The sequence below is a fragment of the Oscarella lobularis genome, chromosome 10, assembly GCF_947507565.1.
Source record: "Oscarella lobularis chromosome 10, ooOscLobu1.1, whole genome shotgun sequence".
In the NCBI taxonomy this organism is placed as follows: domain Eukaryota; kingdom Metazoa; phylum Porifera; class Homoscleromorpha; order Homosclerophorida; family Oscarellidae; genus Oscarella; species Oscarella lobularis.
The window spans coordinates 3,099,120-3,124,376 of record NC_089184.1 but is presented as its reverse complement, the minus strand read 5'-3'; the positions used below and the strand labels follow the sequence as shown (position 1 = coordinate 3,124,376).

At 44.7% G+C, this 25,257-nt stretch overlaps 3 protein-coding genes across 3 annotated transcripts; all 3 read right to left on the bottom strand.

Moving 5' to 3' along the window:
* Positions 1 to 3,011: 3,011 nt before the first annotated feature.
* Positions 3,012 to 5,453, bottom strand: LOC136192295 (insulin-like growth factor 1 receptor). Its single transcript, XM_065980828.1, has 5 exons — positions 5,364 to 5,453; positions 5,135 to 5,316; positions 4,965 to 5,082; positions 4,660 to 4,910; positions 3,012 to 4,607 (listed from the first exon to the last, which is right to left on the bottom strand). Exon 5 carries the CDS (start codon positions 4,464 to 4,466, stop codon positions 3,012 to 3,014), a length of 1,455 nt encoding a protein of 484 aa, XP_065836900.1. The 5' UTR covers positions 4,467 to 4,607; positions 4,660 to 4,910; positions 4,965 to 5,082; positions 5,135 to 5,316; positions 5,364 to 5,453.
* Positions 5,454 to 5,568: 115 nt separating this feature from the next.
* LOC136192049 (contactin-3-like) lies at positions 5,569 to 7,185 on the bottom strand. Its single transcript, XM_065980543.1, has 7 exons — positions 6,866 to 7,185; positions 6,715 to 6,810; positions 6,521 to 6,664; positions 6,253 to 6,362; positions 5,847 to 6,179; positions 5,682 to 5,795; positions 5,569 to 5,632 (listed from the first exon to the last, which is right to left on the bottom strand). The coding sequence occupies exons 5-7, from the start codon at positions 6,109 to 6,111 to the stop codon at positions 5,625 to 5,627; spliced, it is 387 nt and encodes a 128-aa protein (XP_065836615.1). The 5' UTR covers positions 6,112 to 6,179; positions 6,253 to 6,362; positions 6,521 to 6,664; positions 6,715 to 6,810; positions 6,866 to 7,185; the 3' UTR covers positions 5,569 to 5,624.
* Positions 7,186 to 8,792: 1,607 nt separating this feature from the next.
* LOC136192036 (uncharacterized) lies at positions 8,793 to 25,228 on the bottom strand. The gene is made up of 42 exons (XM_065980510.1): positions 25,097 to 25,228; positions 24,774 to 25,030; positions 24,595 to 24,716; positions 24,418 to 24,543; positions 24,300 to 24,359; positions 24,103 to 24,246; positions 23,792 to 24,052; positions 23,602 to 23,735; positions 23,205 to 23,544; positions 23,084 to 23,155; positions 22,251 to 23,033; positions 21,959 to 22,200; positions 21,646 to 21,850; positions 21,331 to 21,597; positions 20,899 to 21,276; positions 20,708 to 20,848; positions 20,326 to 20,661; positions 20,061 to 20,272; positions 19,960 to 20,007; positions 19,725 to 19,896; positions 19,524 to 19,677; positions 19,304 to 19,458; positions 19,018 to 19,242; positions 18,824 to 18,967; positions 18,631 to 18,766; positions 18,434 to 18,577; positions 18,202 to 18,374; positions 17,521 to 18,138; positions 17,340 to 17,469; positions 15,775 to 17,288; positions 15,540 to 15,722; positions 15,347 to 15,487; positions 14,805 to 15,295; positions 14,545 to 14,745; positions 14,311 to 14,482; positions 14,179 to 14,256; positions 14,055 to 14,129; positions 9,767 to 14,003; positions 9,546 to 9,715; positions 9,352 to 9,482; positions 9,199 to 9,298; positions 8,793 to 9,131 (listed from the first exon to the last, which is right to left on the bottom strand). The coding sequence occupies exons 1-42, from the start codon at positions 25,201 to 25,203 to the stop codon at positions 8,925 to 8,927; spliced, it is 13,986 nt and encodes a 4,661-aa protein (XP_065836582.1). The 5' UTR covers positions 25,204 to 25,228; the 3' UTR covers positions 8,793 to 8,924.
* Between the last annotated feature and the right edge of the window lie 29 nt (positions 25,229 to 25,257).

Here is a 25,257-nt window from a genome sequence, read left to right as displayed (position 1 = left end):
GTTAAAGGAAGAAAGGCTGAGTCGTACGACGGAGTGGAGAAAGAGAAGGCGAGCTGAGAATGCTGCGGGAAAACCAAAACAGAGGAAGGCGTACGAGTGCAGCGTCTGCTTCGAACCCTGCAACGCGACGACTGGTCACTTCCGTTGCAATGGATACAGATACTGCCCCAATGCGCTGGGGCAACTTCCCAAGGATCAGTGGATCGCAAAGCATTCTAAGAAACCAGAAAGCGAACAGTGAATTCTACTTGTATGATTGCATGATTTATACTTATCTAATTGTGTGATTGTCTGTTCTTTTCGCATGTGCCGCCCCTCCTGTGACAGAGCATATCCAAGCATTGTTACGTCCGTATCATCATCGACCTGAATAAATTAAAAACAGGTCATAAGAGCCAATTAAAATAATTAAATAAAATAATTAAATAATATATACCCACCAGATTATCGAATCGCGTTTTTCGAGTGCAGAATAGATGCTATGAACGATGATAAGCGACGACTAGCCGTTCCGAGGCAAATAGGCAGGGATCTCGACGTCAATGACCTCAGGAAAGTCCGAATTGAGGTTCCCCCTGCATCCGAAGAAACGAGAAAGCCTGGAACAGTAGGTACAAAGTGCCTTAAACTTATCTGATCGCTTTCGCTGGCGTCCAGTTTCGCGTTGTCGACTTTCTTCCTCAACGACCATTCGAAGAAGTTTTCGGGGTTATCAAAACCCCATAAACCTCTTCGAATGGTCGTTGAACACCTGGAAAAAGCGAAGCGATGACCGAAAGCGTCTCTGGACGCGTTCGACGGACGATTTAAGGTGGGAGGAGGAGCTGGTATCTATGGCTACACTAGCGCGCGATAGTAATTGTTGCAATTGTTTCAAATGTTTCACTTGACGGTACGAAGCAGGAACCGCGAAGCGGTCACGGCTCGGAGGGGGTGTCGCAAGCGGTCTGGTTGCCGGCACTTATCTCACCAATTGGAGCGATTAGATTGCGGATGATCTGGCTCAGGAGACTTCGATTCAGGCATTGCACGTCCTTTCCTGTCGACTCCTACAAACGGTGGTCAGCCGCTCTCCTCCTCAGAAGCCCTGGTTCTTAGTTATATGCTTACCAATGTGGTCAGGTATCGTCGCGCCGGGGGATTCGGTATTAGGGGCCGACTACCCATCCAGGCGGATACTGCTTGAGGGGGCCAATGAGGTCAATATACTCTCCCGAAACTTTTTGGAACCGGTGGTCATCGCTTTGCGGTGGCTGCCATGAGCTACGAAGCGTTCGAACCTCCCCGCGGTGTAGCTCGGGTAACGCTAATACGAACGCATTCAGAAAAGGTACGTACAGAAATTATTTTACAGTGACTAATAGGAGTTTGATTTTCAGGTGGGGATGAAGATTGAACGTGCGACGAAAAAGTCAAAGAAAATTTTTTCGCGAAGACGTACAGAACGCTCCGAAAGGCACACTGCAACAAAAGAAGGAAAGAAAGGATGGTGGTGACGTTAGATAAGATTTTGGCATGAACATACTGTAAAAATCGCTATGCGTATTTGAAATAAAAAATTGAGCGCAATTTGAGTACGTGGACATGCGCCGCGCGATTTACTTTTTGCGTCAGTTAAATGCGCTCTTAACTAATTACGGCATCTGGTTTCAAAGACATGCGCCATGTCAAATAATCACTAAACAAAATCTCTTCAGCTGGTTGATACATCATCACAAGTTGCTTCTAGGTATTTAAAATTTCGGTTCAAGAAGACAACATCGAATTGAAGTGTCCATTCGCTTAATGAAGTGCTCCGCTAGCTCGAAAAGATGAAACTGAAATGTTTCGCCTTGTCTTTTCCTAAACTGAAGACCGCGACTAGGCTTCAATTTTTGATTGAAATCGCATACACTGAGGTTGTGCTAAGGTATAACATTCGTGACGTAGATTTTGAATAAATTTCAATGCGAATGATCCAGTTAGTTGTAGGTAGTCATGGCGCAGTTACAGGCCTAGGGCTACTTAATGTGCCGCTATATTGGTTAACTGAATCACTCTTGCCTATAGCGTTGGCGTTCCGAGCACCAAAACCCAGCGCCGTTAGGTGCCGTCGCAGATCTGAAGGAACGGACCAATAGATATTGTCGTCATCTCAAACTCGACAACAGTCAATCAATCAATTTGACCATTGAAACAGTATTAACAATGTCAGTGTTACATTCCGAAATAAAGACAATGGATATAGGAATTTTTTGGGCGATCTTTCCTAGGTATCAAAAGAAAGACTATCAGTCTAATGACTACCTTTGCGCAAAAATTCCGTGAGAATTGGATTTGCTCTCGGTTGGACAAAAATGAAAAAAGTCTTCGGTTTTTGCAGAGATCTTGAGTTGAGGAAAACGCCGGGGAATTTGACAATCTCCTGCAACGAAATTGCCTTGGAATCTTGCTAGATGACTGGTAGACGCTTTGAACGATCTTTCGATGCTCGACGCACGTCGCTTCGAAGTCGAGAACGAGAAAGAAGTCGAACGAAGGCATAGCTTGGCCAGCCAATGCTGTAGAGACAAGCTAAGACCTTTTTAATGCCGCATCGAAGCAATCGCAATTGCCAAACGGGCTAAAAAGACGGAAAAAGACGTAGCAGCTTGTAGAACAAACGGGAATTAAAAATAACCCGGACATGGGGTTTTATCTAATTTCATCCCGGTAGGGAACTGTGGAGTAAAAACTGAAACATTTCTTTCAGACTCGCTGCTACTTCTAAGGAATCCAGGAACACTATCAAAAAAGCCCAAATTTTGACATCGTTTTAAGCACGCATTGACAGAAAATCGACACATTATAGAGCTACAGTATTATTTACTATCTGAAAACACAAATACACAAAAAAAACGACTACTGTCTAAAACACTTGACAGCATGAAATGTATTATCTAACGATTTTTTGCTGTTGTATGCAAGGTCAACTATGACCTTCTACAAGTGATGTTGTCAGCTCAGACAAAACACCCGTGCACGGCTGATTTTCAAGCACTAGGATCATCCTTACCTGTTTGGGTTGCAGAATCCAAGTCCTCTGTGCTGGCCATGACATTCACGTAAGTAGTCGACTTCAGAGATGACAATTTCTTCTCTTTCTTCTTCTCTTTCGCCTCCGCGGGCGCATCTCGCAAAGGATTGCCGTCATTCATAGTAGTGATATCTGGCAAGGAAACTTCTTCTTTATTCATTGGATCTAACTCTATGCCACGAGGAGCGAAAGAACTCATTGGCGTGTAATCGTCTTCAACTGGCATCTTTGATCGGGTCGAGGCAATATTCAAATAACTCGCAGGAGAATTGGACAAATCCTGCGCCGTAGCGTTGACGTAACTGGTACCTGCCAGTGGCACTTTCTTATTCGGCTCCGCACTCACATAACGCTTCTGACCACTCGACGCTGAAGGAGCCTTGCCGCCACTCATATCCAAGTAGTAAGCGTTATTCGACTGAGGCAATAAAGGTTGTTCTTCAAATTTGGAGTTGGGAGGAGTAAAAGAACTCATAGGTGTGTAATCCTCCGACGTCGATGCGGTCGACGACACATCTAAATGACCCGCAGATATGTCGCCCATATCTCTCATAGCCTGCAAAGCGTTCGCCACGTCACTCGACTTGATTCTATCCGACGGATCTCTCTCCCAGCAGCGAAGCATGAACTGATACACGGACTTGGGACAGAGCGAAGGACACTCCAAACTTAAGCTACCTTGAAGAATTCCACCGATCACTTGCTCGTTGCTCTTGCCAAAATAAGGCTGATACCCAAAGACGAAGATCTCCCATAGAAGAACGCCTAGTGACCAGACGTCTGATTCGACTGTGTATTTCCCGTCGGTTATCGCTTCTGGGGCCATCCATCGAATGGGCATCGTACCGCCTTTACGACGATAGTACTCTTCTTGGTAAATATCTCTTGCCATTCCAAAGTCGGAAACTTTCACTGATAATTGATTATCGTTTTCGCCGACGAGACAGTTTCGTGCAGCAATATCGCGATGAACGAACAGACGCGAGGCGAGATAGGCGACACCGGCGGCCGCCTGAGCGGCGATGTCCACCAGTTGGACGATGGACAGAAGAGAACGCGGATGCGTCTCGTTGGGACGCGCCTTTCGAATGAAGGCCTTCAAATCGCCGTGTTTCATGAGTTCAGTGATGAGATAGAGGGGTTCGTCACGCGTGCAGATTCCCAGAAGACGGACAATGTTTGGATGATCAAAGTCCATCATGATTTCCATTTCCTTTCGAAAATCTTCGGCCGTCTCTTGCGACGACCCCTGCTTCATTGTTTTCACTGCAACTCGCGTTTGCTCTTCGCCTTTGACGATTCCCTTTGCCCAGGCAAAATAGACTTTTCCAAATTGACCTTCGCCGAGTTCATCTTCAATTTTGAGACGTTTCTTGCTGAATTGGAAGTCGTCGTACGTTGGCCACTTCATGAGGCAATGAGTTTGGCGTTGGTTTTGTAATTTTTGTAGCTGAATGACTTCCAATTTTGCCTGACGACGTCTCTTTCGCACGCAGACAATAACAATTACAAGTACGATGGATTAACAGCGCTGTTACCGACGAAGCTATAGCTAAATGATCACGTGTAAGAGTGTGTAAGAAATAACGATGTCCAAGTTTTACCTGTGCCTGGTAGTGTTTCAGAAGGCTTTGGAATATTAATTTCATCTATTATAGAAAACAAGATGACATAGTGTTACCAACTAACTAAAGATGATTCGTACTACTAAGACATTTGGTGATGTTGTCAAATCGTTTTAGTGATCGAATGCACCTGTCGCAGTTCTGTCCGTATGCGCCGACGAGACACGAACATTGGCCGGTCGTCAGGTTTCAATTTTCGTTCAACGATCCAGGCAAAAAACATTGGCAAACTAAAAACGTACACACCTAACTTAGCTGTTAAATTAATTAAAGAGACGCTTTACCTGGATGAGCTGTACGTGCTTTGACTATAGAAGTAAGAGGACCTTTTCCCGCTCCTGTGACAGCTCGCATCCACACTGAATACTCGTTAAGAGGCTCCAAGTTTGATATAGTGAAATTCTATACAAAGCCCGTTAGATTATTGGATTATTAGTTTAGATATAGGTCGTACTGTAGAATCTGGAGATGCAGTAACATGTAGCAGTCTTGCTTTGCTTTTTCTTTGATAGTAAATGACGTATTCCTTCAACAATCCATTGATTTCGGTGCACGACACTTCGCTCCACTCCACTAATAGCTCCTTTCCTCCGACGATATCGACCACGGACATATTCCGGGGAGCGCCGGTCGGTTCTATGTCTTAATAATTAAACATGATGCGTACATTTAGTTTGCCTTACTGCTTTCTGCTGTCAGAACGACTCTCGACGTCCAACCGCTCACGTATAGAAATCCTAATGAGTAGTCTTTAGATAGTGCGTAAACAGAAACGTTGTACCACGATTAACTAGAAAAAATGTAAGAGCGTCAAGGAGATGAAGTAAAGAAACAAAAAAACCTTGTCAAGTTGGTGATCAAATGTTCGGTTATGTTTTCTGCCAAAGCGCACACGAAAGGACGATCGTCATGGCAACACGTTGTTTGGCCGTGCACCTCTTTGTTCATGGAACTGTTATCGGAAGAACATTGGTATCCAACGCGAAATCCCGCGAACAAACCATTGACATTTCTTGGAGATAAAGACCACGTCACTTTGAGATCAACCAGACCATCTACGCCGGAAATTGAAGTGACGTTTAGAAAGAAAAGATCCGTTGGACGTGCAGGCGGAACTAAGAGTTAATCAATTATCTATTGATTTTCTGACAATTTATTTTACAAACCTTCATACGTTCTAACAGACTGAACAGAAGAGTAAGGACTGGGACCCAAGTGGTTGTAAGCCCGGATTTTGACGTCATAAACCACGTACTCCTCCAGGCCAGTTAGAGTAGCGTGAACTGACTGAACGTCACCGCTCACATTAACCGTACGTGTGTGAGGATTCGTATCAAACTCTTCTCCAACGTAGTGTATTTCATAAAGAATGACATCTCCGTTGCGATCTTCCACCGGAGGAGGATCCCATTCAACGCGAATACAGTTCATACAGCTATTGCGATGTAAGAAAGGATCAAGAGAAGTGACGGTCAAATTAGCAGGCGGTTGACTAGGAACTATGAAAGAGAGATAGAGCGAGATGTCGACACTACATAGAAATAATCTATAGGTTAATTTAACTGTCACCACCTCGTTCAACGAGTGTCGTCGGTGTTTCAATCTCTGGCGTCGTTGTCGTCGTTTCGGTCGTCGACCAGAGAAGCAACGTAAAGACGAGAACGACGCACAAAATCGTTCGTCTTACCAAAACAATGTTATCATAGCTAGTAACGTGTATGCATGGAACGCATCTTATGGGCTATTTTTAGGAGCGTTTATAGGGAGAGCTTTGGTTTCCCCCCTGATGGAGGGCTTTGTTTCCTTGCCTCTACGTAATACGATCCCTCGCGTGTCTCACCTTCGATGATAAATCCTATTCGCTTGACCATGACTCGGATTCGCACGTGGAATGTTGAACGCGGTATAGTCAAGTTCAATTGGACTGCTGTTTCTCCTTCTCAATCGGTTGAGAAGAGCGGGGCTATAGCTCACTAAGGACGGACTATAATAATAAAACCTGACGCGACTGTATAATCAGGAGAGCGGACTTACGCGAGGCCGCGGTTTGGGAGGACGGTTAGGGTAAGACCAGCAGACGTCGATCTTGAGTCAGGCTAAACACACAGATGACTAATTCAAGTTATATGCCTACGAAAAGAACGTCAGATAGCTGCACGCCGTTATAGCAAGCCGAATAAGCTACTTCTCTTCGACGCGCGCAGAGTCTCTTCTGATATCTCACACGGTTTCACAAATATTATTTTAGGTCATTGTTTTGAAGTTGTTGACAACGCCCTTCCGACGAATGATATAGCATGGAAGGGGGAAAAGGCGCTATAGTCACCAATAACATTCACTATCTAAAACTAGAACAAAATTATGAACTCCAGCAATGCGTGGCACTGCATGCCTACTACATATGCTTATGTGCGCGTGTATTGAAAGGGTTGCTCTCGAGATAAGTTGTCCGCTTGATCGACGTGCATGTGCAAAAGGATACGTTGCAATGAACACCACGGGAAATCATATATTGCGAAAGTACGGAATCCAAAATATTACTGCGCTATTGATTAACTGTATCTACTTTTGAAGATGAGAGTAAAGGTTGGCGTCAAACGTAAGGTGTGTAACCGTCAGCGTGAGAAAGATAAGTGCCATTATTTCCTAAAAAATCCAAGAGATAAAAGCAAAACATAATATTTCTAATCGTACACTTTCATTTGCATTTACGCCCACACAATTAATAAATATTCCCAGCAAGAAAAAGTCTGACGACCTCGCAGTGGATAAAGTATTGCCTTGGCTTATGATCAATAATAGGAGTCTATAGGCACCTGTCACATGTAAGCATAGAAAACATTGATACGTGCTAACCTCAAACAAGAGTCACAATGGATTTTTTAAAAGAGATTGACACATCTCAAATCGTTATTGGAGCAATTGCTATTTATATAAAAATTCGACAAAATCTATATTTCATTTTCCTCGTATCTCTCACCGCTGCGGCTAATCGTCATCGTGTTGCAATTTGCCCGCCATTCGCAGCCTTTCGTCGTTTCTCTTTGCCTAGGAGAGATGAGATCGAGAGAGGGAAGCGTCTGCTACGCCTCTAAGGGGGGCTGGCGCTCCGAATACAAAGTCTTGCGTCAACGTGCAAGCGGAAAAAGAAGCGTGCTATAGAAAACGATGGCAAACAAACCTGGAAACGGCGAAGCGACGAGAAAAATTGAAGTACAACAACTCCCGTATAAGGCTATAGCACGTGAATAATATTTATCGTAATTTCGTTGGTGTTGCCTAATGAAAAGGAGATCATTGAAGAGTTTTCTGTACTTCCTTCATCAACGATCCAGCTAAAGAGAGCTCCTCTCAAAGGCAACACGTCAATACTGAATAAAAATGTACACTTGTGACGTCACCAGATGGAAGGTGTGCGCAAAAAACGTGCAATAATTTCCTAAAAACTCCAATCAATAAAAGCAAAACATTTTCGTCCCCAAAACAATTTTAAAATTGTCCCCAGGACAAATTGTCCCCAGGACAAATTGTCCCCAGGACAATTTAAAAATTATCTTCAAGACAATTTTGAAAATTGCCCCCAGGACAATTTTGAAATTGTCTCCAGGACAATTTTAAAATTGTCTCCAGGACAATTGTCACCCTGACAATTATTTTAAAATTGTCCCCAAGATCATTTTAGAATTGTCCCCAAGGCACTTTTAAAATTGTCCGGTTACGCCCAAGAAAGAAAATTCGAATCCTTGGTGGAATACCACCTACTTGGTATACACTGGCGTTTTTGCTCCCTTGCCTTTTTTAGCGTCATATATGCTGACCTCATGCACGACAAGACCAAGGACGCAATGATAACGATATTCTGATGTAGCCTTTGGGGTTATTTTCTAGTTAATTGTTTGAAAAGATGGCTCTAAAAAGTCGATAGGCTCGTGCCCTGAGGACGCGAGACGTCGAGGGGTGGACCCTTTTCATGTAGGTGTGTCATTTACTGTCGTATGTATAATATTCCATAATTATAAGTAGTCTCGATTATATGACAGAGTGCTCTATCGCTATACGCGCACCTTCATTTATATTCGGATGATGTAAGCGCGCGCGTTATTAATATATCCTAAATTGACAACACGTACGAATCACTTCCCTTGACGCTTACATCACAGATATCGAATAAAAGGAATAAAATGAGAATAAAATGAATAAATGAAGTCAGCGACATGCCCCCAACCGAGAAAATCCCAATACTGTTACCACTGCAGAGATGATGCTGTCCTTGACAAATTTTGAAAAGACGAAAGTACTTGAGAATCAAACAAATGAGTCGATAACGATGAAGATCCTTGCTGAAGCAGCACATCGTCTGGTGGAAATATAAGAAAGAAAATGCTTTCAGACGTTTGATTTTGATGCTCTGACAGCGGCTCGCAAACATATTCGAGTTGAAGAAGACGAGTCTAGAAATAGAGATAATACAAGTGTAGTCACTACACGGCTTTTTTTAACAAACATCTAACAACTGACCTTATCACCATCCTTGTTGAAGAGAGGAACTGGCACAAAAGAGACGCCTTCTTCACATTGGCATCTTCTTATTGAAATAATAACAGACGTCTTTTTAAAACTTTTAGTAGAAAAAAACATTTAATTAGATTGTTTCTATTATAAATGACTCACTTTCGTTCAGGAGAACAAAAAAGAATTCTACTTGCATCGTCGTCATTAATCTCACCGCCGCAAAGAAAGAGACCGACTAGAGAAACGGAAGAAAAATCTTCCACCTGTGGGCGATGTCGCACAATTTCAACCTAAGAAAATCCATTGAAGTGAGCAATAAGACAGCTTAGAATAAATTAATTAAAAAGACTCACGTCATTAAAGGCCAATCGAGCGGCCAAGGCTGCTTCGTAGTGAAAAGAAGCGAAATAGGCCGAAGAACTCCTCAGACCTCCGAGCCAAATCTCTTTAGGACTGAATGCCGGATCAACGCCCAAACCACTGTGAACCCACTCCTCTAACTGATTTCGCACCATTGTCAAATCTAAAACAAAAAAGAAATAGCAAGAGGATACTCAAGTAATAAAAACTATACAGCGAATCCAGAGATGAATATCTCTTGACGATGATGAAGATTGCCAACAGAGCGGAACACTTTCTCTATTCAAACTCGTCATTAAATCCATCTCGCCCCAGTCTAAGGCAGCGATGCCGCCCCCACGCAGCAGACGATCGACGACATTAGAAAGTCGTACGCGCACGTCTCGAAGATGTCCACCAAAATCGACACATTCCCATTCGAGAAGATTTGTTATAAGAATAGGCGATCTTCTAGCGGTGTCGTCAAAAGGAATTTCGACCGGTAGACGTTCCAAAATCAATTCAATAGTTTTTGTAACGGCAACAATGTCGATCTTGACGCCGCCAGACGAATAAATGGAATCCGTTTCAAAATGACGGTCGCAAATCAAATCTAAATGTAAGAGACGAACGTCGGAAAGGAATTCGCCGACATCGACGTCGTCGACGTCACCGTGAGACACAATGCGACTTAGGCGAAGTAATGGGTCCGGAAGATTTTCTCGCGTCGGTCTCGTCGTCATGACTACTTGACTTTTGCTGTCTGCAATCTTTTCAGCCAAGTCATTGAGCCACGTAGACGAAGAGGATAGATGAAGATTCTCAATTAGTATGACTTGGTTATCTTCGCCTGTTTCCATTAATCTGTCTGCTTCGGAAGTCATTCCTTCGCCCAAGCAAATGCGTTGCAATGAGACTTGACGTTGCTGACAAAGAACGTTGACAAACGACATCACCGAATTCGTTTCATCGTAGTTTTCGACAACGAAAAGAAGAGGACGGCCGTCAAAGCTGACATGCGAGGAACTTGATGTAGTAAGATCCAAGTCAAGAAGATTTTTCACCACCTTTTTAACCCGTTCGAGAAAACGATCAGGACGTAGTAGGCGATATAGAAGCAACATTTGGATGTCCGAAAAGCCGTCAAATAAATTTGGATTGTCGTCGTCGCTGTCGGAATTGAACCAACTGCGCCACGACTCTTCGTCGTCTGCAAGTTTGTGCAAAAAAGACAATAGAAATGGAGATTCTTTGGCGGCTAGTGCTTTCACTTTGAGCCAAGTTTTTTCGCTAAGCCAATCAGGCTTAATTCCTTCGTATGCTTCTTTGTCGTCGCTGTCGCCGCCAACACTGCTGTTGTCAAGATTGATAAGTGCATGGGTAGTATCGTCTTCTCCCATAATTTGAAGGAATAGTTCAAAAGCAAAGGCGAGACGGTGTCGCGTACAAAATCTGATTTTGTAATAATTGAAGACATCTTTCGTGAAACTGCCAAGACAGCTGCCGTCATCAGTAGTAACGCAACTTGACAATTTTGCGGCCGATTCCAAAACGATTTCAAAATAGGTATTGACGTCGAATAGACATTCGTGACGCACTCGTTTCATTGCACAGAGTAATAGAAAGAGAAGTGAAGCTCGATTCACTAAAGCCTGCAACTGTTCATTACGAGAGTCGACGTCCGAAAGGTCGGAGGACAAGCGAGAAATTTCCAATTTGCACTCCTTTCTCTTGGAAACTCTCTCGCAAGCGTTGGCAATCATCTCCTCATCAGCCAATATGTCATTCTCATTCTGCTGTTGGCTACCGGTTACAAGCAAATCGACCAGCTCCTCGTCGATTCTCTTGTGTCGACCAGTGCATTCAGCCAATTGCATGACAAGTTGGCTCTTCTTTTGCGCTTCACTCGGAAACAACAGTCGAAATAGTTTCGGGCGAATGTACTCTTTCATCGACGACGACGTCAAGGCAAAATTGACAAACGTCACTCTTGAAGCTAAGTCGGCCGTTAGAGAAAAGTTGCTTGATCGAGTGGCAAAATACAAGCGAAAATTCGAATGAACTTTGATACGACGTCCACAAAACTTGACAAGACGCGTCCCTTCACCAGAGTGAGACGAAGGCACACTGTCGAGAAAGATTAACGGCAAAAGCGTTGAATCTAAAGAGCCGCATTGGCCGGCACCACCGACGTCATCAATAAGAACAGGATGGCCATCAACAAGCGCCGTCTCGATTAGGCGACTTGAGTCGCCGCCGCCGACTTTCGCTTCGTCGACAACGACGAGAGACGCTGAATCTTCGATTTGGCGAACGACCGCCGCTCCAACGCCGTGAAAATCGAGAAGGAAAGGCCATTGCGTGCCTGACGACGACATAATAGCGCGATTCGTTAACACGCCAACACCGGCGACAGCTCCAGTGCTTTTCCAGTGGTCAATCGTTTCTCGCGACGTCAAAACGGCGGCCAACGATTCACTGAATAAATCGTAATCAGTGACGACGCAATTGCTCTTCGTTTGACTACCAACACCAGGCATTATTAAATTGATTCCGCGCTCGGCTAAACAAGCAGGCCACACGTCGACAAGCATTTTACGTCGAAATTCAAAATGCGAGAAAGGAGCCAAATAGACGGCGAGTGCAACGGCGAGTGCCGACGATCCACTAATGCTTGCCTCTCGTCGTTTCGACGTCGCGACTTTGTCTCTCCAATGTTCGACTTGATCGGCAGTCTCACGAGCAAACTGTTGAGCTCGCGTCAATTGCTCTTCCATTTTTGCCGTCAACTGAGCTTGCCTCACTTTCTCCACCGACGCCATTTCAAACGATTCATCTAGAACAGAAAGACGTTGATTCATTGAAACGACTTTTTCCCGAAACGATTCCAATTTAGCGCGATTCGTTTCCAAAGCGGCGAGCGTACGTCCACACTTGGCTCGAAGCGGTTTGACACGCGACCTCATCATGGCGTGATAGCGAACGGCTGAACGAACCCAAGCGCACAAAAGTCCCACCGATTTCAAATCGGTACATCGTGTAACGTATTCGACGGAAAACGTCGGCTTTTTGATGTACGAATCGGCGACGCCGATCTGCTCGGAACTCAATTCATCGCGATCGAATGAGACGAGCAATTCGATAAAACGATCCAAATTGGCTAAGATTCGTTTTCCGCCTTTTGCCCAAGATAAATCGTAACGTGCCGATTTGACGACGACAATTGTCGCTGCGACGACGTCTTCGACTTCGACGGGCGGATCTTGCATCGCTCGCAACGCCGTCAAATCAGACGACGCAATTTCGGCTACAAGACGACGAGCTTCGTCTCCGACGTAATTGGCGCTGTCCACCGCTTTTTCATAGGCGCTACGCAATTCCGGATTCGTCTTTTCCAATTGACTAATTTTTTCCTCCTGTTTTGCTATCATTTTTACGAGTTCTTCCTTAATTGCCGCATCTTGACCTATTTGGGCGAGAAATTTCGCCGCACTTTCAACTTTTTCGTCGACGACGTCACGCTCTTTACGAATTTGTCGTCGAAGGCGATCAGCTTCTTCAGCCGCCGCTTCCATTCGCTTCAAAGCGGCACCTACGGCGTCGTTTTCCTCATGAAGTTGCCGATAGCGCGTCGAAACGAGAGTGACGAAACGACGTAAAAACTGAACGTAAGTCGAATTATTCAAATGACGATATGGTCCGGAAACGTCGCAACTTGTCTGCGCGTCGTCAATTCCGACAGAACGTCGCACGGCGAGATGCATCGACGCAAGAAGATGCGCAACATTTTCGCGAACACTATTCGAATCGTCGACAACATTCAAATGATGATGAGCTATTTGAACGAGAGCGTCTTTCGACCAATGACGAAGCCAGATAACAGAGAAACGATTGAATAGTGATCGATGATCGATGACGAGTTCCTGAAAACGAAGACCGCCACTGGCGACAATAAGTGCCATTCGGACGTTCGATGCGACGTTTTTGAGAAAATAATTCCAAGCTGTCGTTTCGCTGTAGACGAGACCGGCACCGGTTACGTCCGGACGAATTGAATTGACGATTGTCGTGCGTTCGTCTTTGGTGAATAGAGGAGAAATAGAAGAGTCACCGCCAAGCAAGTCTGATGCAAAGACGAGTTCGTCATTTTGAACGAGATCCGTTTCGTCGAATAAAATCAAAATCTTTTCTTTTTTCAATCCAGCGCGTTGAAAGATGTTGATCATTTCTTTTTGAAAACGAGCCAAATCTCTCCGATCGATGTCCGACGAACGACGTCGACTTAGACGTCGTTCATAGCAAACAATTCTCCTTGGACGAATTCGGGTGACTGTCATTCGAGTCATTTGAGCGACCAATTGAAGGAGAGGAGTCGTTTCAACAGGCGAGCCTTCACCAACAAGAACGACGTTTCCGTGCCCCAAAGGAGATCGCAGAATCGTCATCAAACGAGAAAGAAGTTCAACGAACGACTAAAACAATATGATTAAAAATTTGGAAAAATTGGGTTTATTTACGTATACCGGATAGAGCTGGAGGGCGAGCTGGGAATTGCTTGCATTATATTCGGCAAGATGCCGAGAAGCATGTGTCGTCATCTACATGTAATATAGTCGTTATTGTGACTCTTGAATGTGTGTCATCTACCTGTTGCAACGAAGGACGACCGTTCACCTCATCAATTGAATCCGAATAGAGTCCAACGGGATCAAGTAACGCAGACAGCTGAAAAAATAAACAAAGTGTAAGTACAATTCGATGTAAACGTTGTCGTCTCACCTGGACTTCGTTTGCAAAATGTTTCCGCAGTGTCGTCGTGACGAGTTGCTGATATCGTTCGTAGTCGACTTCGCTCGACAGTCTTCGTCCGTACACCCATTCGCACTCGTGTCTCCATCGACGCAGCAAATCGTCGACCGAGCAGTCCCGCTTCAGGCTTCGAGCAAGTGCACTAAAGAGATAAGGACACCAAATTAATTAACAGACAATGTCTAATACCAAGATTTTTAATACCTAAAGATTTTTCCTGCGTCTCTCGTCGTGAAGACGTAATGACATCGCTCTTTCGTAGGCAAGTATAACGTCTTTAGACGATCGTGCAACTCGACCGTCACTTCGGCCAAATCATCGAGAACATTCTGACGAGATAGCATCGCAGCACCATCAAACTTCGCGCGGAGAAGCGACGAGAATATTGCCAGAAGATCGGTGCCCCTGAAAAGAAAAAAAACAGGCTCTAGAATTACTAAAAAAACAAAAAACAAAATTCGTACGAAGGGCTCGGTAGAACGAGAACAGCAAAATGTCTCAAAAGTCGAGAACCGATTGGCGCCGCGCCGATCGACGTAGCCCGTGACGGCGGCGCGCACGTCCCAATGAAAGAAGCGTCGTGCACAGTCTTCCACGTGAGCGTATCGGGATCGTGCACACCGCCGACATCGATCATCTGTCGAATAATTTCGCCCAAAGTCGCCGATCCACTCAAGTGAAGATCGTCGACGAAGCCGACGAGTTTCTTATTCGAACGAGGCACGTAATTTCGACCCGATTTCCATTCTAATTGGGCTTCGATTTTCCGCCAAAGGCATTGGGCGAGCGTCACTCGATTCGCGTTCAACGTCACCGATACGACGTCAGAAACGTCGCCGGAACAAATCGTTTTCAAGTGCTCGCGAACGACACTCGTCTTACCGCTGCCCATTTCACCGCACAACATCACCGGACAATTGACGTCCGATAAAAGCCCCAAGAGGTACATCAACCTCTATATAAGAAGTATTCATGTAAAGTATAGGTGATGGAAAATGTTTATTACCTCTGTTTCTCGTGTCTGCACAAAAAATCCGTCGACAAAATTATTCGTTGACAGTGCTGCCGTCGCCGCCCCCGCTGTAGCTGTCGATCCCTTCCAGCTGACAAATGAACTCGACTGAACGTCATAAAAATAGTCAAACACCTGAGAAAATAGAAATAGAATTTAGACGTTTAGAGAAACATATTCGTCTGACCGTTCCTTCTTGGGGATAAGGCACAAGAGTGGCGGTTTTGGATCTCCACCATTCGTCAAAATCGGGCCAGCAGTCTCGCTTTAGAAAGCCGCCAAACGCCCAGACAAAAGAAAAGCTAAATAAACACCGATAATCAATCTCCGACACCGGTAAACGGGTTTGATCAGCAAGCAGCAAGAGTGCCTAAAGAAGAGAGAATCAAAATAAAAAAACAAAACAAAAAAATTAAACGTACGTCCATGATACTGCACAAAGTGGAAACAGCACCGAGAGGAGTGACAGAAATCCACGTCGACCTTTTCCATTGCAAAGCGTCGGTGACAAACAAAGCCATATCGATAAGCGTCGACGACGAAGAGTTGATATTGGCAAGCCAACGAGATAGATACAATCGCCACGCATCGACGTCACCGCGATGATCGTTCATCGCAACGACGCCAATTCGCGAAGCGACCGAAGGAGAGACGAAACGCAACGATTCGAGCTCCCAAAAAATTTTGACGTCATTTTGCAATCGAATTCGATCGTTATTAGCGAGAACAATCGTTTCTCCGTTGTTTTCATCAAGCATCGTTTGAAACGTATCCAAGTGAACGTCGTTCAATTCCCCATCTAGTACAATCCACTTGGACGAGTTCGAATTCGTGCTCTTAGTCGTCTTTCGAAGCAAATCGCCTAACAGTCCGTCGTGCCAGTCGCCGGCATCGTTCCAGTATCCGAATAATGCACCTGATTCTAACGCTCGACTAAAAACGACTTCTCGATGAACCGATCGGCCCATGTCTTTAAGAGAACGTGCAAGAGAGCGCACGCAGCTCGTCTTGCCCGAGCCGGCCGGTCCGACGACGCAAACGATGGACTGAAAGTTGACGATTTGACTCAGTCGAACTGCACTCGTCAAAAACGAAACACTCGGTTCAAGATTCAAAGAAATCATAGCGCTAGCAAGAACTTGTTCAAATTCCGATGACGGCGACGAAGTAACGGCGGCGGCGGCACGAGCTTTAGCTCGATATTCATAATCCATAATTTCGTCGAGGTCGATGGACGAAAACTCGGTTTTTAATACACGAATGAAAAGATCGTCGTCACCGTTTCCGAGTCGAGGAAGAAAGACGTCGCGAATAGCAACGACAACGGCACGCTCTTCGAGCGACGATTCCAATTCCAGCGAAAGTTCATCGTCGCCATCTTCGTCGTCGTCGTCGTCGCTATGACAACTGTCCGTCGATTGAATGTCAATATCAAGTTGAAGAGATTGTTTGCTCGCGTTGTCTTGCGCCGGAGACGACGCCTTTGTTGAACGACGCTGAAATTTAACGAGTTGTTCTTTGAGACTTTTCGCTTGGATGATGACGTGACGGACGAGACGAATTCCAATAGCGTAGAAGCCGACGTAATTTGAATGCTCTTCTGACACGTTGGGTCGAACGAGAACGTCGGCGCACAACTGATAGATGTTGGCGATTTTCTGCGATAAAGAAGACGCATTGAGAAATCCGTTAGACTGCAAAAGACTATAAAATATGTCCTTGACATTAGGCGCAACGACTTGAATTGTTATGAATTCCATTGGCACAATTTGACCAATTTTTTCGAGTGTCGAGACGGCCGGATGAGTCGTCGTGGCAAATGAAGCAAACATCGTCGTCGTCGAACTGGAGCCTATTTCGGAAAGACGTTGGCCCACTGACGAAAGTAAGGAATCAGAAAGTCGATCAATATTTTCCAAACATAACCAGCAAAAGCCTAGATGAATTACCGTGAGAAAAATAAACCTAGATAACACCGGTGGCATACCTGTGAATTCGACTCCCTTTAGTAAGTCAATCAATTGCCTGTAACCGGTCAGCGAATTACAGGGCAGTGTAATAAGGAACCTACCAGTCAAGCGAGCAAGAGAGCGAATCATATGCGTCTTTCCGCATCCCTAGACAGCACAATAGAAAAATTCTTATAAGGAACTCGATCCTCTTCTTACCTCTTCGCCGATGCATAAGCCCGTCTTTCGAACGACGACGGCACCTGCAAGCGAACTTAGGCAGGCTTGGGTAGTTTCCGTCATTGCCAGCCAATCAAAGTCTCCTTGATACTCGAATCCGTACTCGATTTCGTGCTCTCCTCCAACGCAAACAAAAAGCCCTGTTGTCGTTCGACGATACTCCACAAAGGGTTGTTTTGACTCCGTCACAACCGATTTCAAATAAGAAAACACGAACGCAAGCGTTCGCAATTTTCTGACGTAAACAGGATCCACAAACGCGTCGAGTTCAACCTCCGTTTCGGCGAGTAACGACTCTCTTCCGACGAGAGCATTTGACCCCTTTTTCAGAAGATCGACAACGAAATTGCTCGCCCTGTCAATTTCGTCAAGGAGACGTTCGTTTTCGTTCGCCTTCATCAACGATCCGAATCGTATTTGAACGGCGAGAAGATCGATTTCTGAAGCGCGACCGGCGCACGGAAGACAGAGCAATTCAAACGTCAACGGCGGGTTGACGTCATCAAAAATCGATTCAAGTTGTTGTCGAAGCGAGGATTGAATTGATTCGCGCAGCGACTCGAGCCAAGACTCGACAGGCGGAAAAAGTGCCAAAGACTAATTAGGAAAACAAAAAATTGTCACTTAAAGAGGTAATTTTTATTTGAATTTATATCGTGCCTTTGTCAATTCGACTTTTTCGCCGTTCAATCCAATGAAGGCGACAGCGTGCTGTGCAACGGAAGCGGCGGTGCGACCGCCTCCCGCACTTACTTCACGACGATCCAAAACAATCGATTCAATACGTGGAAATAGTTTGCTAATGTACTCATTAACGAGTGAGGGATCAGCGCCTAATAAAAGGAGACCAACGTCATTGTCCCTAATGAAAGCACACGTACTCTCACTCTACCTTGGCATACAACGTGCATAAGATCTTCCGGAGCGATGAAATAAAAGCGAGGAAATAATTGCCTTTTGCCTTCAAAATGTTTCAGCAAAGCGTTTCTGCATTGCGTCAAATTAGAATTCATTTTCTCCAATCTGCTTAGTACGCCTAAAATAGGATTAATTTAGACTTGAGACATCACATGACGGTCACGAACACACCGTTTTTAGAAGAGCATTGGAGGACATTCGAGTTCTTTACCGTACTTCTCATCAAGCCACGAAAGTCGCGATCAACCAGAGAAAATGTGTAAGCGTCGTGAAAGAGCGATGAACGAACGTCGTCACTGGTAAAAGTCTGTGTGCGAGAGTTGCTTGGAACATCTAGACATGGAAAGGTCTCTACATAGATTACCTCTTCCATTTCAGCCCATTTTGCTTGAACTTCTAGCCAAACGGACAAGACCGCTTCGACCGTTTGGAGACTCAATTTCCATTTGGCTATGGCTTCGGTGAAAGATCCGGTCGCCGTCATTTCGCTCAGAGACTCCAATTCAGACTTACCAAAATCAAATAAAAAACGAGGAAAAGGAGAAATAAATGCTGCACCTGATGCGATTCTATTATTTCAAATATTGATTCGGCATTAGAAATCAATTTAACGTGACCCGACGCCACAGGCAAAGTCGTTGCTGAACCGGAAGACGATTTACGATCGCGAACGCCGCGACTCCGTTGAGTCGACGCCGACATTCGACTCACGCTCTTGCGCATTAAAGAACTCGTCGTCAAACCGCCGCCACTACTACCAAGTTTATCGTAATCGCCCATAGCCTAAAATCACGCAAGACAAAATTTATAGACAGAATATTCTGCCGCTCGAAGCGAGACTTACGTCTGCTACGGTGAGTGTAGCGGCAATGAGACGTCGATGAGGCTTTAGATCAAATGAACGACTTAACCAGACTTCTTCAAATGTTTTCAGTGTCATTTCGACGGTCACGTCCCGCTGGGCTCTTTCAACAATCACGTTGACATCGTCGCTTTTTTCTAAATGATGCAAAAACAATGCTACTGAAGGTTCTCATGAAGAATCCTATATATAGTTGTCTAACCGTGAAGACCCAATCTTAATAATTGACCTAGAGTGAAGTCGGCCAACATGTTGGAGTCCATACGAACCGTCGTCGCCGTCAAGCGAACAAGTTGCTTCCAATGTCGAGACCGCAAAGCGGACGAACGAAGAGCTTCAATCAAAGGCAACGTAGCCTAGAAAAAGAGATAAGACCGCCTCCTCTCTTTCTCTTTAACATTACCTGAATTTCGAGTACAGATCGTTCGAGACCGATCCAAACGTCCCATTTATAGGCAATTTGAGGAAGAGCGCGAACTTCTTCCAATTGCTTGTCGACTACATCGACGAGCAAATTCATATCCAGTATTTGCCACATCTGTCGCTTCAAAGTCGCTTGTTGTTTTTCAATTGATCTAAATAGGAAGAACAAAAACAATTCATAATTTATTTTTACAAAACGTTTTCTTTTTTCTTACCTCGTGACAGTCCAAACTTGACGCAAAACGTTCACTTCTTCTCGAAAACTAAAGAAATTAAACATGGCGAAGTATTTCATCTCTATCGACGGTTCTCTCACTTTCGAAGACAGTTGAAGTTGACGACGGCCGTTTCGAGCAGTTCTTGAAGTTGCATCAAGTCTTCAGCTTGATGTTCAAGTCGCTTCAACTTTGCTGCGTACGTCTTCAGTACGGTTTCACCGTGTTCAACCGAATAACCGTAAACGAAAGCTTCGCACGCCGAAAATTCTCGATATAGCTGCTGGCACAATTCCCCAAACATCAACAAATCCTAAAACACACAGATTAATTGAATGAATGAATTAATTATTAGTCTCTTCACACCTTGGTAATCGTTTCCGCTTCTGCTTGAATTCTCGGACCAATCCGTTGTTTGGCAAGAACGAGTTTCTTTCTTAACGCCGCCCATCGTTGGGGTGCCGACCGATAGAACTCCCGCACGTCGTCCGGCAACTCATAGCCGTATTTTTCCAATACCGTTACCGTTCGACGAACGGCGACGAATTTCGCGTCCATTTCTTGTTGATGAGTGTCGACGTCGCTGAAGATTCGCATGCAATGCATGAACGACGACGTTTCCGTCTCTTCACCCGTAACGGCGTCAATTTGCGGCTCGACGCGATTCACTAACGACTGAAAGCCATTCAAAACGCCGAGGGCCTAAAAGAAGATAAAAAAAAATTCGTTCAATGAATTCATTTCTTACCTGTTCTCGGAGGTAGTTAGCAAAGACGTACATCCACTTCGTTGACAAAGCGGCGAGGAAGTGTTTGAGTGGAGACAATTCAACGTAAAGCCATTCGCACGTCGTATGAGTAGGAAGAGAATTGACGTTATCGTGACATTTCTTAATAATAATAATAATAAGAGACACTAGTTGTCCAACTTTCTTTTTACCTTATATTTTGCAAGTTGAGCGTCAAATTCATCTAAGAGTGGCACCTGCTGCGTTCCGCCAGCGTCGTTGGCGTCGCGAGTGAGAAACGGTCGCTCGGCGAATCCCATAATCCCCGCCGAAGCAAGACTTGATTGCGGACGATTCGTCGTCGTCGTCGTTCCAGTGAACGACTCCGAATGAGACGATCGTGCCGAAGCCCGTGAACGAACCATTTCAGATCGCGACATGGCTCGTCCTTCGCTCGAAGAAGCCGCCGCCTCTCCCGTCGCGGTTGCCGTAGTCGAGGACGATCGCTTTCCGACGAGAAAAGAGCTAAACGCTTCTTCAACGCTTTCGTTCCACAAGAAACGATAGTCTTCAAACGTTTCAAGGACAGTCTATAGGTAGGAGAAAATAGAGCACAAGTCTCCTGTTTTTCTCTAAGTACTTACTCGGCATTTCATTGCCGTTCCTTCGACTGATGAAGTAATAGTCTCAATCAATGAATTGATTTCGGCATCGTTTCGTAAGGCGCTATCGTAACTGACTTGGTCAGTGAGAGGCTTGATGAAATGGCCTAGTCTCATGTAATCATCAAGCCAATCGGAAAAATATTCCAAAAGGCTTTTGTTCGCCGAATCGGAGACGAGAGGCGGAACGAATTGCGTCTCATTTCCACCTAACTCAACATTGACGCTCAACACGGGAAAACGCCCATTCTAAAGGAGAAATAAATTTGTCGTCTTATTAGATAAGGTAAGAATGACCTCGATTGTTGAGGAAATTGATTTGAGTGACGTCAAAACACTATCCCTGATTCCCTTCAAAATCAACTCGTCGACGTAAATCAAGTAATTCTTCCACGCAGGCGACGCTTCGCTGATCTGCACCGCATCTAACGTATCGGCGACAAGAGCGCGAATAGCGCGCCCACAACGAACGAGCATCGCCCCAATAACGTCACGCATCTCCCTAAGAAAAGTTAAACAGTCATAAGCATTCTAAAAAACAATATAATAAATAGATTAATTAATTCAATTACTTAATTAGAAAATTTAATTACTTAATTTAATTAATTACTTTTGCCGTTTGGATAGCTGGTCGACTGTGAAGCGTTTCATATCGTCGCTTTCATTATCGAATAGGCAAAGTACGCTGTGGAGTTTCCACGACGACGTCACTTGGACGATTTGTTTCCAATTATCGCGAATGAGACGAAGAAGTCGATAGACGTCGGCGCAAATTAGCGCATTCGCTGCTTCGATGAAATCCGAGACGTCACTACTTCGCCACGTGACACGCGTCAAACCCTCTTCAAGTAACTAAGAAGACTAATGAAGAAATTTAATAGAAACTATCTTCTTTTACGTACCATTTCAATTTTATTGAGTTTCGCTTCAAAAAGCGGTTTTTCAATATCTTCGATTTGACTCGAAATTTCGTTGTACTTGTACGCAATGATATCGAGTTGAATTCGAATCTTTCTTATTTGCTCCACATCCGTTCCCTTGACGACGGCTCGTACGGAATCGGGAAGTCGAACGACGTCAAAAGACGATGAAGTCGTCAACAAATAGCGAGCCTCTCGCAAAGCAACAACAAAATCCTCGCTCAAATTCACGGAAATAATTGACGACGTTTTCTTATCGTCCGTATAAATTCGTTTGAGTAGAGGCTCTTTTAGTTTAGCAGTGAGAACTCCGGCCGGGGGGAGTCCCATTTGCCAATTTCCAATCGTTCTTCCTTCGCAACGTGCTATCGTTTCAAGCACGTCAGTCTGCAGATGTCGCAGCTTCGATCCACCGCCGTCACCTGCGTCCAAGAGACATGGCAAAACACGCTGCACTTTAGCAACGGGAAAAAGAGCGCGTTCTTTTAAACAATGAAGCCAGAACAGTTTTCCGGCTATAGGCGGCATATTGCGAACGAGCGGCGGTAGAAAATTATCGATTTCATCAGCTAAAAGACGTTTGATGTCGTTCAATTCTTCGACGCACGCTGGAACGATCGTTTGAAATTGTTTGCTCAATACATTGCGAATTGCTTCGCGACTGCAAACGCCCTGGAATACTTCAACTAGGCGAAGTCGCGAGCCAAACGTCGGGCACATGTCGAGACTTCGTTGCAAAACTCTCGCAAGTTCAACTTCTAAATCCTATGAGAAAGAACAGTATTTGACGTCACAAGACACGCCTATCAAATCACCTTTATTGTTGAACGAAACTCAAAGAATCTCTTTTCAAAATCGGACGAATTGCTGTCGACATTCAAAGCCGTCTATATAAAATCAATTAAATTATGATTCTTTGTATACATTTCAGCTAACCGTGGCAAAAGGTTCCATTTCAGCAGCACTCTTCAAAAATTCGTCGTGGACGTCGCGAACCAATCCGTCGAGACTTCCAGTGCCCAGTCCACCAAATTGCGCAGCGTCGCGAAGCTGACGAAAATGCTGGACGGTCTGCACGAGATCGAGAACGTCGTTGCAACGCTCAATGAATAAATTAAGACGTCGAAAAGGACGTCCGTTTCGCTGAGGCCAAGGCGAATACGTTGAGAGAAATGAGCGACTTTTTGACGTCACCTCCACCGCCGTCTCATTCCAACTCTCGCCACAAAGCGAGCTTGAACGACGACGAGACACAAAAGACGACAAACTGGTTGTCCTATAAAAAGAATAAGTGACTTCTTAAAATTTTCGTCTCTTTTTTTCTCGGTTTCACTTTGCTTCGTCTTGATTGGCACTGGCTGAAGCAGCTGTTGCCGCGTTCAAAGCGTCTGCCTTCTCTTTCTGATCCAAATAGAAACCACGAAATTTGGCGCATACTTTCAACGCTTCTTTGACACTAACGTAAGCCTTCATGAGAAAAAATCAATACAGAAATTGAGAAACGTAGACGTTATGCTGTTTACTTTATCGGGATCAGCAAGTAGGTTGTGAGTCGTTTCAGCCGATGCTCGCGTCACAATCTGATTGGCGACAAGTCGAAGCAGGCGTTGGAAATTCTTAGGCGCATGATAATATTCGGAATGTTGCCAAACAAGAAAGACCGTATGAAGAAGAGAAGGAAAAGTCGTCATCAAATCTTTGGTCTCGTTGGGCGGATAGAGACGAGCGAACCAAGGCGAAAGCGTCGCCAGAAAAACGCAAATATCATCCGCTTCGTGAAAAGCCTAAAAACAATATTAAAACTAAAAAAAGAAACGAAAATCATTCAAATTACTTTATCAATTTCTCGACGCATCTGATCAAACGACGACGCATACGTACTCTTCACTTGAAAAAGATTGTGACAGACGTTACGCGCTGAAGACGTCGACAGTTGAGCAGCAATCGATCCCAATTGGGCCTGTCGTTGAACCCAAACCTAAAAAGAAAAAAAATCATTTAGATGTCTTGTATAGTGAATAGGACTCTCACATTCATCTCGTCTAGTGGACCGCTTTGCTTTCCGAAATCGAGTCTCAATATAAGAGCTGTCTAAAATAGTCACGTATTTACTGAAAACCTTCTAACTGACTAATTATTATTGACTAACTTTGATCTGTTTGATCCATCCGACAACAGCTGACTCTAGAATGTAAACGAGTGCTGTTGCATCATCCTTATAATTCCCAAGATCAGGTTTCAAATCAATGCAAGGCATGGCGAGAACAACATTGCCCTAATAAGGATTATAGAATCAATGATTAGTTAAGAATAATCTGCTTTTTACCTGTTGCTGTCCATTGACGACTTGGAGAGAGCGAGCAAGCTTATGTAACAATTCCGTCGTCCGATCGAAATTCGAAGCCAACAAAGGAATATAAATCTCTTTGAGAACAAGTTCCAAATATTCTAGAGAAGAGAAGAAAGAGTTGTGGCCTTGCATGCACGCGCGCGTCGAATTCTTACGTAGTGGTGTCGACAACGACGAACATTCGTGGCATACGACGTCTTCGTCCATCGTTTCTTTAGCCAGTCGCGTCACAAATTCGTTCTTGAGAAAAACGATTGTCTTTCCATCGTCGTCTTCGTCGTCCAACGAGAGGGAAGGAGGATTTGCTGAGGCCATCACGTGACCGTCTCGCTGTCGACGCCGTCGACGCCGCTGCCGATAAACGAAGACGACTCGTGCATCTTCGTCGTTGCAGAAGTCGAGCAGCGCACGCCTAAAAAAAGAAAATGCGCGTCGAGCGTCGAATAAACGTGGATGACGGAGAGCTAGAGACGATTACCGGCTCGTCTCCGACGAAAATACAGCTCGAATGTCGTCGTTCCGTCGCATTTCGATTGACGAAACGATGCGCGCTTCCATCCATCGCAAACGTTCGTCGGCTTCCATGCAGACGCAGCTGTTTCTAAGCAACTGATTTACGCATGCGCATTAATGAGAGAA

Coding starts and splice junctions, on each gene's coding strand:
- LOC136192049 (XM_065980543.1), bottom strand. CDS start 6,111: ATGAACTGTATTCGCGTTGAATGGGATCCTCCTCCGGTGGAAGATCGC. Junction 5,796..5,846: donor GTCTGTTAGAACGTATGAAG/GTTTGTAAAATA, acceptor ATTAACTCTTAG/TTCCGCCTGCACGTCCAACG.
- LOC136192295 (XM_065980828.1), bottom strand. CDS start 4,466: ATGAAGTGGCCAACGTACGACGACTTCCAATTCAGCAAGAAACGTCTC.
- LOC136192036 (XM_065980510.1), bottom strand. CDS start 25,203: ATGGAAGCCGACGAACGTTTGCGATGGATGGAAGCGCGCATCGTTTCG. Junction 18,139..18,201: donor AAAAAGTCGAATTGACAAAG/GCACGATATAAA, acceptor TTTCCTAATTAG/TCTTTGGCACTTTTTCCGCC. Junction 14,130..14,178: donor GTCGTCCTTCGTTGCAACAG/GTAGATGACACA, acceptor TATTACATGTAG/ATGACGACACATGCTTCTCG.